At 39.8% G+C, this 13,099-nt stretch overlaps 1 protein-coding gene across 1 annotated transcript in view; it reads left to right on the top strand.

Moving 5' to 3' along the window:
* Positions 1-11,373, top strand: part of kcnk3a (potassium channel, subfamily K, member 3a) — a 33,437-nt gene extending 22,064 nt beyond the window's left edge. The window contains exon 2 of the mRNA XM_035678127.1: positions 8,769-11,373. Coding sequence (XP_035534020.1) covers positions 8,769-9,688 — 920 coding nt within the window. The 3' untranslated portion in view covers positions 9,689-11,373. The remainder of the gene's footprint in view (positions 1-8,768) is intronic.
* The last annotated feature ends 1,726 nt before the right edge of the window (positions 11,374-13,099 follow it).

The following is a 13,099-nucleotide window of genomic DNA, read 5'->3' as shown; positions in this document are numbered from 1 at the left end:
GCGCTGGCAGCCGAGTCGCAGCTCTCTGATCTAACCGCTGGTCGCTTTGGTCTTCAGGCTTGTGATGCTTTAGTGTTTGGGCCTCAGCTGTGAGCTGGATGAGAGCACATGCTCCCAGGCCCGATTTGGAGCCCACACAGGGGTAACCGAGTTAAAATGAACCCAGACAGACGCTTTGCCAATGTGCTGTCTCCTCTGGCATTACATCAGATTGCTTGTGATGAATACATCCCGTATCCCCCACTTTCTCTCTCTGTGTTTCTCTTTCTCTCTTGTACTGGCTGGACAGGCTCATTGTTCTCTGTCGGGGCCTATAATGAAAGTTTGATTAGAGAGATTATTCTTACTATTTTACAGTCTGCTGACAGCAATGACGGAATGATGTAGAAGTTGACATAGCTGACATCATTACAAGTGTTGAATATAACAAAGTACATCCTTGCAAATATTCTGAAATACAGATATAATATAGTGCCAAAATGACTGATGTCCAGTCTCATTTAAATGTACTACCCATAAAATGTGCTTTCACCAAAGCGCTTTACACTTATTCATCTCTTCACTCACACACTGATGACAGTGAGCTACCAGACGACACAGATCTAACCATCCACTATATATCTTTTATATTGTAAAGTTTAACTGTGAACGGGAAACTTTTGTGTTCTTTTTTTTTTAAATTAAACCTATCTATAAAGGGTTAGACTTAACCCCCGTCTATAATCCAGCCAACAACTCCTCCAAATTAAACTACAAAACATGTCTTTGTAACTGCCATATATAAGAATTTTCTTGTGATTAACTATTTATTGTATTTTTCACACTATAGCCAAACACAAAAGGTACAACAGTCACAATATATAAGCCATATAAGTGTTTATTGATATGAAACAATTGTTGCAAAAACTAAAAGCATTTTCAGATCTAAGGTTAAGCTCTTGGTTAGGAAAAGATAATTGCTTTGGATACAATAATTAATGGTTAAAAGAAAGCAAATTTAACTGATGGTAAAAGACGTTTGTGGCCATTTGCTGAAATGACTGATGTTATTGTCTTTCTTTGGACAGTGTTCATCCATCACATGCATTCTGGCCTTGATTTGGTTCATGACAATCTTCCTCTACATTTGATTAGAAACTACCTTCACCAGAAAAACAACAGCACTGGTCCTTTGCTTATCACACAATATGTTACGTTTTCACAACAAGGACCATTGTGGTCTTCTGAATAATGATGAATGGCAGATGCAGCATGATGTTGTTTTAGTGCGGCAAAGACCCACTGAAAGAGAACAAATAGTAAAAGAATTGGTCCTGTTTGTACCTGCAAATTTAGAGGCAAGGATGTACAAAAAGGAACTTAGTAACTGCAATAATAAAATCATCATCCATATTTATTCCCATCTGCTAAAAGTTAAACTTCCTTGTCCACCAGTGCATCACTTTTATTCATTTGCATGAAGTTAAAAATGAACAATTTGACCCCTCCCGTTTTCCGTGTAGCTCATGTCGCGTATAGAAAACAAATAGCGGTGAACTTTGTGCCACGTTGTATCACATTCAGTAATTCTTCACTGTTATGTAGAAGACCAGGGTTGTCCAGTTAACAAGTGATGAGAGAGCACTGCTTGCTTTTAACTATGACCAGTGTCATGCATGAACACGCTAAAAGAGTCCCAGTCAACGTATCAGTTTACAACTAATAAATGTGTACCTGAGCATTGGTAACAGGTGATAATGACGCTCATGCATTATTAAAACTCAATATAAACTACTAAAATAATAGAAAGGAGTTCACGTTATGAAGTAAGGTAGTGAAAGGGCCAGTGCTTGGTTTGTCCATTCTGGGCTATTGTAGAAACATGGCGGGTAAACATGGTCGTCTCCACAGAAGGCGACCAACGGCGTCTGTAGATACAAAAAGCTCCTTCTAAGTTAACAACAACATAACGATTCTTATTTTCAGATGATTATACACTAATGAAAACATACCTATGAATATTATATTTAATTTCTGCCAATAGAGTTGTATCCGAAGTCTTGGCCACCCTTTGACAAATTTTGTGGATCTTTTCATTAAAAAGATATAAAGATGTAAGACTGAAAGTGTTATTTTTGTTCAATTTATGAAATAAATTAGGCTGTGTTTACATCTTTTTAATAAAAAAATCACCAAAATAGGTTATTTATCAAGGGGTTGCCAAACTCGCATACAACTGTAGATCCTCCTAAATGTTACACACTGGACCTTTAACTGATGGCACTAAAAATGTACTGTATATTGCTAATCACCTCCACATGAGTACTTCCCTACTGAATACTGCACTGAAGTCATTAAACAGCAGATAGGCTTTCTCTCGAATCCATAACTCATTTAAGCAAATTAAGCAAGTATGCTTCTTTTTCTTTTCATGATTGCACTCATTGACTTTAAATATTGATATTTTCAAATAGAATTATTTGCTTTCACACACATGGACATTACACAGCAGCTGTCAGCAAGGTCTTGTGGGTCAAAAGCCGGACGGAGTAATGGAGGGAGGTAGGAGGACCAGAGCTGTGTTTGAGTGCCTGAATAAACAATCACGGGGTCATCTGGAGTTTGAGGTGTCTGTGACTGAGAATTGATGGAGGTCTGCGGGTCCACATCTTAGATAGAGATGGGACATAATTCGTGGGAAATACGGCATCATAGTCGACTTTCAACGTAACATCTCTGGTTGTCATCCATGGAAATGCTTGATGCTTACAAGTGGACAAGAGTTACAGTTTGTCGGGTCGTGTAATGATATCTTTGGCCAGACGCAGCTGGAGATGAAAGTGAGCTGTGGAGAAAGCATGCTGGGAAGTGGAGTAGGCTGCTGCTCAAAGACAGGCTGTACCAAACGGATGACATGATCGGTGTTTATTTGCACAGTTGTACAGAACATTCCCCCCGATCTGCGCAGCATTTCAGGGATGGCGTAAACGCAGATAAGAGTGACGTCACGCTGGCATGGCTGTTCAGGCCACCTGTATGTTGAAGAACTAGGCTAACCATATACGGCTGAATATTGTGATATCTGTGTAACACCTCCAAGCACACTTCAGCATTGCTGAAGGAATTTGTTTACTGACCACTATAGTGAGACACACGGATAGTCGTGTCCTCTTAGTAGAGCTGTAAATTATTACAACCACTCGGCTTCAGAATGAGTTTTTAAGGAACTGCTGATGTGAGGACATTCAACACCCTGAATGTTTGTATCCTATATTTCTGTAAAGTGTTCTGTTCATCAGTATTTATCCTTCAAGGTCATAATTTGTCCCCGTTGGTTTTTTTAGATTGAATCACTTTAGTCTCTTTTAAACAGTGTCCCCATAGTGTATAACTGCCATTACCCAGATGAGAGAAGCTCTGAGTTGATCAAAATGTTGAAAACTGAGTTACATTCAGTTATTGCTATGCATTCACAGCGATGAGATTTACAAGCAGCAGGGAATGTTTTACCATAACCAAAAGCACAGCAAGCAATTTCATCATAATTTGCGTATATGCTAGATCACTTGTGTCCAGTATGTTACAGGTTTAATGTTCCTGTTTGTTTGTTTCCTTTTTGATTTTCGCTTCAGTTAATACTCCTGTCTAATGGATTTTAAACAGTGTTAGAATACAAATTAACTCCACATTATCAAGTCTGCACACACATTTTATAGTCAATTTGTGTGATACAGTTAGCAAGGACAGTTTATTTATATAACATCATTTATACAGTTTGTGTAAGAAGTTATTAACAGACAACTGCAACATCGACAACTTCAAACCATTATATCCCTGATTTTGCATGTTCAGCGGGTGCTCTACCAATGTTTACACATTCATCCTTGCATTTCATTACAGCTTATTTCAGCTCTTTACTGCAGCGTTATGATGCTCACTAAGTGACATATATTCAAACCAAAGACTCAATGGTTTTCAATGGTTGCACCATTCAATCACATTGCTCATCATTTATACAACTATCCCCAAACTTCATCCTAATATATTTCTTTGGAAAGATTTTAAATCTACTTAAGTTATTTGGTTTCAACGATGTTTATGTGCAGAGCATGCATTTGTAATGGGTTTAAGGCAAAAGAATAAAAGAGGGCATTTACATAAGAGTGATTGTTAAAACACAAAACAAAAGAATAATGTCAATAAGCTTCACATACAAGGAATCACTTATTTGCCCTTCCCTTTGATGCAGCAAACAATGATTTTTTTTTCCAAAAGTAATTTGCAACGTGAGATGCTATCCTTTCATTATACAATTATGCAAAGACAACAGGATCCAGCAGGCTACTGTTTTCACCTGTGCCTCTCAGTCGGGAGTGAAACCTTGCACCACACACACACACTGATGAGTGTATTATACAGCGTGGCACTGGCTGGTCTCCAGGGTGCAGAGATGTCTGAGGACATTATCAGTCACCACTGAACCCCAGAGAACAATCCTGCCACCAGCTTTTTTGTTACGAGTCCACATCCTGGAAGTTTCCTCCATAGAGACAAACTCTACATACTCTAGATAACATGCCATGTTTTATAACATAAAACCCACTGCTGTGTACTGGCACCTTTGTGGTCTTTTGTTTGCATGTTGTGGAGATTTTAATTTATTTTTATTTTTTTTACAAATTCCTGATAAATTAGCCTCTGATAAATGCACCACCTCTTTGAGAATCCTGCCCCATTAGGTGAGGTGATGTGCTGGATGAATAGGTCGTGCTCCTCATCTTGTTTGGCGAGAACAAAATGTGCCTGGTAATCAATGAAAATTTAATTGAGTGACAGAGAACTGGAGCCCTAACAGGCACATTATGCCATTCTTTGATGTATTTTCAAAGCCTGTTTGTGTCCCTACCTAATTAATCAGGATAATGACAACTATGGAGGCAGTGGGTGATGTGTTTTAGAGGTAGGGGAAGGAACTGTATATGCCGAGCTGTCATCTTCGGAGACAAAAGTAGCAATCACAGGAACAAAAGGTGAAACACCAATTATATTGTTTGCATTGTTACAAATGAGCAGTGTTGGAAGATAACACCCATTTAATTCAGAAAATCTAAGTGAGGGTTAATGTGACACTGAAAAATGCTGCACGGCTATCTGCTAAAATGAATACGGGATAATTCAAAGTTGTGAAATTAATTATAGAGGACAAAAAATGTGTTTGAAGACTTGAAATTGAATCTACAAATTACAAAATATTGGCAGTGATTTAGAATGGCAACGATATCACAAGGAAATATTTCTCTCCTCTGTGAAATGATTTGTTTAGAAGCATTTAAATTAGGACTAGCCTGTTGCTAGAGGCTTTAGCTTAAATGATTGGCTGTAAATTATGATTCCCTAATGAGAGGCAGCAGCGAGGAGGGAATGAGAGTTTAGAATATGGTGCACCTGTGTTCTGCTGACATTTATAAGCCTCCCCTGCTTGTTAGTTTTGCCTAATAAGTCTCTTAAAGGCTCTTATCGCCTTTCAATGTTATGCAATTTTCATATTTTCTTTCACATGATAATTACAGAAATTAGGTTATGAGAAAATCAGCCCCGGGTTGCGGTAAAGTCTTTGATATTCCTTTTATATATTACAACAATCCTTACACAAATTGAGAAAATGAGCTAATTTTAGAGGGAATTACTGTTTCCTTAGGAAAAACCTGATAGCCTGTAATTTCCCAGATGTCTCCTCTGTGTTTTTCCCCGTCTATCCATGAAATATGTGTAAATAGTTGCAGCTATACGTGTTCAGTATTAATGCTTCAGCTTCAGACAGCCGGTGCAATAGTCTGCGGTTCTTCAGATGTCACTCAAACCTCTTTGGTCCATTGTTTTTTTCACCTTTCAGAGCGGTGAGGCTGCACTTTTCTTCTGCCAGTGGCAATGACTGTAATCCGTGTAAACAGAGTGAGTGGCCCTGGTAGCCTAATCCCCTGCGTGCCAGGACAAGCCGTGGAGACGTCCTGTCTCATGATAACTTTGTCACTGTTGTAGGGAGCGCGAGAGGAGAGGGGAGGAGAGGGGAGGATGAGCTTGTCATGCGGGCCTCTCCACTCTCTCACACAGCGGTGGGACTGCTGGCCTTGTCGCCTCCAGCTCCTGCGTCTGCTGTTGACGAGCGCCACTGTCACTCTGGTCGCCCCCATGTCTCAATAAGCTGCTCCCTGCTGCTGACAGCTCCTGACAGGCCTGCAGCTAAGCCTCTGTGCTCACCTGAACACACTGCCCCACTCTTTCTGTAATGAATGGTTAAGTGTGTTTACCTTATTAGGTTTCAGGCATGGACATAGAATATACTTTTCAAAGTGAGGCTAGAGTAACCTTTTAATAAGAAATAATGCAATCCACGTAGAATTCAAAAGTTCAATTCCAAGGGGATAAAGCTCACCTTTGCTCAAGTTAATATACTTAATACAGTTCATACAGGGGTTTGTCCCTACAACCTCACTTAGTCTGGTATTACCAGTAGCTTATGTTAGCAAGGGTTACCTAATGTTAGCAAAACTTTTATGTAACTCTGTGTTATGTTTTAGCCTTCATCAGGTAAACTTCATATCAACAAACCAGAAATATCATAAATAAAGTAAGTACACATGATCAATAATGGGCAGTTTCTTTTTGTTTCTTTCACTGACAGACTTTGATCCACTGCACCTGTCTCATTCAAAAAGAAATTTTTTTTTTAATATAATTTGTATTCAAAGGAGTAGACTTTAACCCTACTCAAATATGCTGTGGCCAAAATGTCTCCTCACCTATGCTAACCTCCAACCATCCATTAAACAATTGTAGAATAGAAAGCTTAAGTAAAAGTAAAAGGTAAATAATGGTTGAATAATGGTTGAAACTGATAGAAGTAATGGACATGGTTGCAATAGCTAAAAGGTATTGAGTAAACAATCAAAATAACTATCTTAACACAGATAATATGGATAAACAGTTGAACTGACTAAAAGTAAATACTTTTTTTAGTCCATTAAACAATTTTCAATGAGGAAGCAGGAGTAAAAAACAGATATTAATGTGGAATATATACACATAATTATTCCAAGCATACTTTTTGTATATGTTGTAATACATGACGGGATCCTTAAGTAATGGACAAATGGATGAAATGTCCGGTTTAGTAGTAGTAGTATGAAAGAAAACTTCTGACAGACCAATCTGACACATTAAGAGTTCAATAATAAAAAAATAGTTCAAACAATTGAACTTACTTGATAACATTGAATATCATCCTCTTAAAAATCAGTTGAAATTAACAAATTAGGAACATAATGTGATGTTGATGAAGGGGTGCTTGAGTTCATTTAACAACAAAATGATGTTGAGAGGCACATCTACAGATACCCAGATCATCTTTAAGGTCTTAAACTGGCCAGAGAATCATTCTCTTTGGTAACTACTAATCAGAACAGAGTACTCGTCAGTCATCTCTCATAAGTAAATGAGATAATTTCTTTGTGGGGATAAGACTTAAATAAAAAAGCCAATGCCACCAAGAAGCACAGTGTCTCTTTGCTTGCTGAATGGGTCAGGTTTTTCCTTCCACAAAGAGATATATCAGTTGTAATGGCTCTTATTTTGGCGGCACAACTGGGAAAGCTTTAAACAGATTTGGCACCAGACAGACAGATGGCTCAACCACACGGATCAGCGTGACAATAAAACCAGAGCCCAAAGAATTAAATCAACCCCCGGAGTAATTACATTCAAACTATTGGTCAACCTTTTCCATTTGCTGATCCCATTGTTATCAGGGACATCGCCTCTCAGCTCCTGTGTGCAACAGGTCCACGTGTGGGGAATATATTTCAGGCGTTAATGATGTTGCATGCAAGGGCACCATATCCTGTGGGACAAAAGGGGTGAGAAGATGACGTAATCCGACGAAAGGTTGACGCTTAACCTGAAATGTGCCGGAAAGAAGCTCAAATCCAAGCTCAAATCCATGAACTCTGCAGTGAGTGCACAAAGAATCTTTCAGTTTCAGTATGAGTCATGCAATATCTGAAATTGGCCTGTGGTGAGAACTCAGTAGTGTTCTACACGCAGCCCGTGTCATCGACTATACAGTATGTCTGTATGGTAAATGCTTTATTGGCCATTGTCATAAAAGGGTCCTCATTTAAATGACATGTTCTGTGCCATGGAGCTGCTTAATTAACTGAGCTTTGTGAGGATCTTTTGGGCTGTGTCACTGTTCAGACGACTCAGTTGAGCACACACACACAAACCACACTGCTGACTTTTTCTGTTGGGATAGAGGGGTTTTATAATCTGAGGGTTCACAGAACTGCAGGACGAAGAATGATTTTATTACATAAACTAAATAGGGGCCGACATTTGCAACTACCTTATGCTGTCCTGTTTATTTGATCTGGAAAAATGTAGAGGACTAATTAGTTGCAAGTGTACTCATTAGCTGGAGCCACTCCACAGAGACCAATTGTCAATGAATTATTCAAGCTCTCTCTCCCATACACGACATCAATACTCGGCCATTCCCGCCTCACTGCTGTGCATTCTCATCTTCAATTGCGTTCTGCCACTGTGAAATGAAGAGTCTTTGAATATATCAGGAGTGCTGCTCAAAGAATACAAATCATTTATGTCTGTCTACACCAGGTTTGACTATCTTTCCCAGCCTCCAGCCTTTCTTTTCTCCGACCCCTGTCCTCTGCTCTGTAGATTTAATTAGTTCTGCCCCAGTAACCCTGCTCCTTTCTCCTTCTTCCCCTCAGGATATGGCCATGCAGCCCCCAGCACAGATGGAGGGAAGGTGTTCTGCATGCTCTACGCCCTCCTGGGCATCCCTCTCACCTTGGTCATGTTCCAGAGCGTGGGTGAGCGGATCAACACCTTTGTCAGATACCTGCTCCACCGCCTGAAGAAGTGCCTTGGCATGAGGCGCACTGAGGTCTCCATGGCGAATATGGTGAGCATCGGCTTCATCTCTTGTATGAGCACGCTGTGCGTTGGGGCACTGGCCTTCTCCCACTTTGAGAGATGGAGCTTCTTTCATGCTTACTACTACTGCTTCATTACGCTTACCACTATCGGCTTCGGGGACTATGTAGCGCTGCAGAATGATCACGCTCTGCAGAACAAGCCGGAGTACGTGGCCTTCAGCTTCATCTACATCCTGACGGGCCTGGCTGTGATCGGAGCCTTCCTCAACTTAGCAGTGCTGCGGTTCATGACAATGAACGCCGAGGACGAGAAGCGGGATGCTGAGCAGAGGGCTCTCCTCGCTCATAACGGTCAGGCAGGAGGACACATCCACTGTTCAGTAGACCCGGCCTCCACCTCCTCCACGCCGTCTGGGTGCGGTGGAGGAAGTGCAGTTGGAGGCAGCGGGGGAGGGGCAGCGAGCCGCGGTCTACGTAACGTTTACGCTGAGGTGCTCCACTTCCAATCCATGTGCTCCTGCCTTTGGTACAAGAGTAGAGAGAAGCTGCAATACTCCATACCCATGATCATCCCACGTGACCTCTCCACCTCGGACACCTACATGGAGCAGGGAGAGGCTTTTTCCAACCCCCTGCACTCTAACGGCTGCGTGTGCAGCCTGCAGCGCCACTCGGGCATCAGCTCGGTTTCCACTGGTCTGCACAGCATCAACACCTACAGAAGACTCAATAAACGCAGAAGCTCCATCTAAACCAGGAGGATGTCATGGTTCAAGGTCAAGTCTCACTTGTGTGTACCATGTGGTGAGGGAGGGTCCCTCTACTGTGGTACTAGATTAGCTGTGGACATCAGGGGAACACAACTCCAGTCCTAAAGAGACTCCTGATGTTTGCTTCTTTCTGGCACTGAAGAGCCTGGTGCTGCAGCCTCCAGACTCCAGCTGTGTATTTAGCTCCCATTAGCTAAGCACAAACCATTTAGGACTAACATCGTTACTGATGTCACTGCGAAATAACGCTAATGGTTGTTTAAGAAGCATTTGTTACACAAACTCTGAAACTGTTGCTGTTAGAAGACAGGTGGGGGAAAAAAACACATGTGCAGCTCTCTCTGCACCTCTGAATTCCAATGTTAGATATCATAATGTTGAATTCAGTATTTTCTTTGTTCATCAGAGAGAATTTCATGTTCTAATATGAAAAAGGGACAAAAGTACACTGTGAGATATGTTTTTAAGAGGGATCGGGGGTGTGTTAACTGTATATAATGCCTCCACTAAGAAATATTTTATGGAATAATCTCAAATCCACTTTTTTTCAAAAAAAGACTTTCCAAAAGGAATCTTTGGTTATAAGTATTACACTCAGTTCAGTGAAATTAAAATGTGTATATATTTGGACACTTCACTAGTAGGAGTCGTTGAGGGAAAGCCTATTTTTTCAGTGGAAATTTACAAAACTGTTTTCAGTGTCTTCTCCTGTCTGTCTGTAACTAAAGTTCAGGTTCAAGCCAAACTTTGTGATCTGTTTCATCATATTAACGGCATTTGAATGATTGATTGTTTCGATCGAGAATGATTGAGCAGGTTTGGCTTTAATGTCTTGCTGAAGGATGGGACACTTGTTACTGTTGGATCAAACTTGTGACAGCGTCTCTAACCACTAGGCCTCCCTGCCGACCCTCTCAGACCTCACTGTTTTTGTATAAATCACTATGAATTTATTTTTCGTAGTTTCTTCCTGTACATCAAACTATTTTATTTACTTGTTGCTCGTCATATGTTTTCATATAGCACAGCTATATTCTGATAGTTTAACTAAGAGCATGCAAGCTCACTTTGTGCATAGTAGAGAGTCATATCTTATTCACTGCTGCACCTTAGAAGACTGTTGTATATGCTTTAGGACACTGGAATTCAGTGCACTACTTTTATTTTATTTTTTATTTAATGGAATCACATAATGTTTTATTATGTAAATTATACGCCCTAATTCTTTCTTGTATTATCAGTCTGAGTTTGACTTGATACTCTGTGTTATTAATGATTGAGAATAATAGCAGTACACCTCACTTATAAATGGCCTCAGAGTTTGCACCTCATGCACTTAGGGGGTCTTTGCTCCAGCCCCACCTAAACACACACTTGATTCAGCCAACTGAGGTCTTTATGCAGTGTTTGTTCTTGTTTTAGATCTCCGAAGGAGTTTTCTTACATAATCTTTATTTTATTTTTGTAGTTTCACTTTACTATGTCTCAATATTTTAGTCATATCACGTTCTTTTCAGTCACATTTTGATCTTTTTTTTTTCTACTGGAACATTCTTATTAATTGCAATATGCCTGTTAAAATTGTTCAGCATCTCTCATGAACTGAAAGAGAGACTGCAATTGGCTATGTGTGTGGCTATACATTTACAGTATGTTTTTCTTTAATCAATAAAACATGATTTAATTTAAGACAATAGTTCATTCATTTGAATGTCAACTGGTTGAATCATTTGGATCATCTTCTTATAGACCAGGAACTCTTCTGGAACACGTCACTAGGAGGGATAAAGATAAAGATAAGGCTTAAAACCAGGGTACTCATGCGCATGTAAAATTGTTTTGTAGAAAAAGGTGTTTCATATTATAAACAGCACTTTGGCTGTGTCTAGCTCTCCTCTGGCTTTATCAATAAAGAGAATCATCCCCTCCTTTGCACACATACACACACAATCTTCAACATCATCAACAGTGGTTCAGTAATAGCAGACGGTATTAAGGACTGCTGATTGCTGATTGAGTGTATGTCATGTTACGTTTAATGTTTATTACATTCAATGCAAAGATTGCATGTGCAATGAGCACAGATGCCTTCAACATTATTTAAGAAACAACATTAATTTGGCAGAAAATTGGAGTTCTGTGGAATTTGTAACAGGAGAAAACAAATGTCCACAAATCAAAGGAAGAATTTTTAATTTTTTAATGCTGCAGAGGTGAAGGTGCTTTAGTGGGGAATTGCTTTATAAAAAGGTGCATTTGATTAAACTTTCCAACAAACTTGGGTTGTATAATATTTGCCCTACAAAACTGTTTACATCAAAGAAGTCATCATTTTACTAACCTTAAACTTCTTTCACTACTTTGTGACCTATTTGTTTCCACCAGACAAGTTTCTGCTTTTGTTTCTACTTCCCTTTTTCATCAAATCTATAAAAAACACTTTAAATAACTATAAATAAAGCTTAAAACTTTTAGGGAAATCTATCTCCCTATATGGGATATAAACCCTACACATGGCCTGTTCAGACACGGTTGCAGCAAACCTCTAGATTTACATTCGACTGTGTCACCACTGCTTTCATCATGGCTAACTTTTCAGCTAGGCCTCGATGCTGCATTACATAACCAAAGTTAAGATGGGGTGAGTAAGGGGTAAGTTTACTCACCCCTGTTATGATATTTATTATATAACTGTCACAGTCGCACCTTTATAGCTGCAAACCATAAAGTCTTCCGCTCCACTTCCCAGGAGAAAGTTCCCCTGATGTTCAGCTGAGATCTCAATGTCCTAAATTACCTTTCATCATTCACTCTGTGAGGCCTGACATATAGCAACACTGCAAATCAGCAGCTACAGTACCTGTCACTCTGATTTATATGAAACGACCACAGAGGAGTAACAATCTTCTAGTCTAGTCTTTCTCATCTTCCAACCACTCAAAGCGCTTTACACCATATGCCACCCATTCATACAATGATGGCAAAGGTTTTTTTTTGTTAGTTTGGGTGATTATATATTGCAGACACTTAATACTGATGATGGAGTTCCTCAAGGGAGTATTTTTGGCCCTATTCTAGTTTCTTTATACAGCGGATTCTCCATCCTGCCAGCAATATCATGCATCGGATTTTTTAATTACCCCTGTTATGCAGATGGCCAACAATTGTCAGAAGACAACTCCACTGCTGATGAAATGATGGCCTGCAGTCTATTCCTTTAAACAAATGAGAACATCCTGTCCTCTGTGTCCGCAGTGGTGGCTACAGCTCTGATCCTAAGCATGTTTTTTGTTTATTTAATCTCTGATGTGTTCAGTCACTTTTGTGTCTGCACTATTAAGCCACGTGTTGCAAAGCCATTCAAACACTTATGAAACTGCACAAAATGACAGG

This window comes from Morone saxatilis, unplaced genomic scaffold (genome assembly GCF_004916995.1).
Source record: "Morone saxatilis isolate NCDOM2014 unplaced genomic scaffold, NCSU_SB_2.0 Contig7, whole genome shotgun sequence".
NCBI classification, from domain to species: domain Eukaryota; kingdom Metazoa; phylum Chordata; class Actinopteri; family Moronidae; genus Morone; species Morone saxatilis.
Note: the sequence above shows the minus strand (reverse complement) of the source record. Positions and strands in the feature narration are given on the sequence as shown.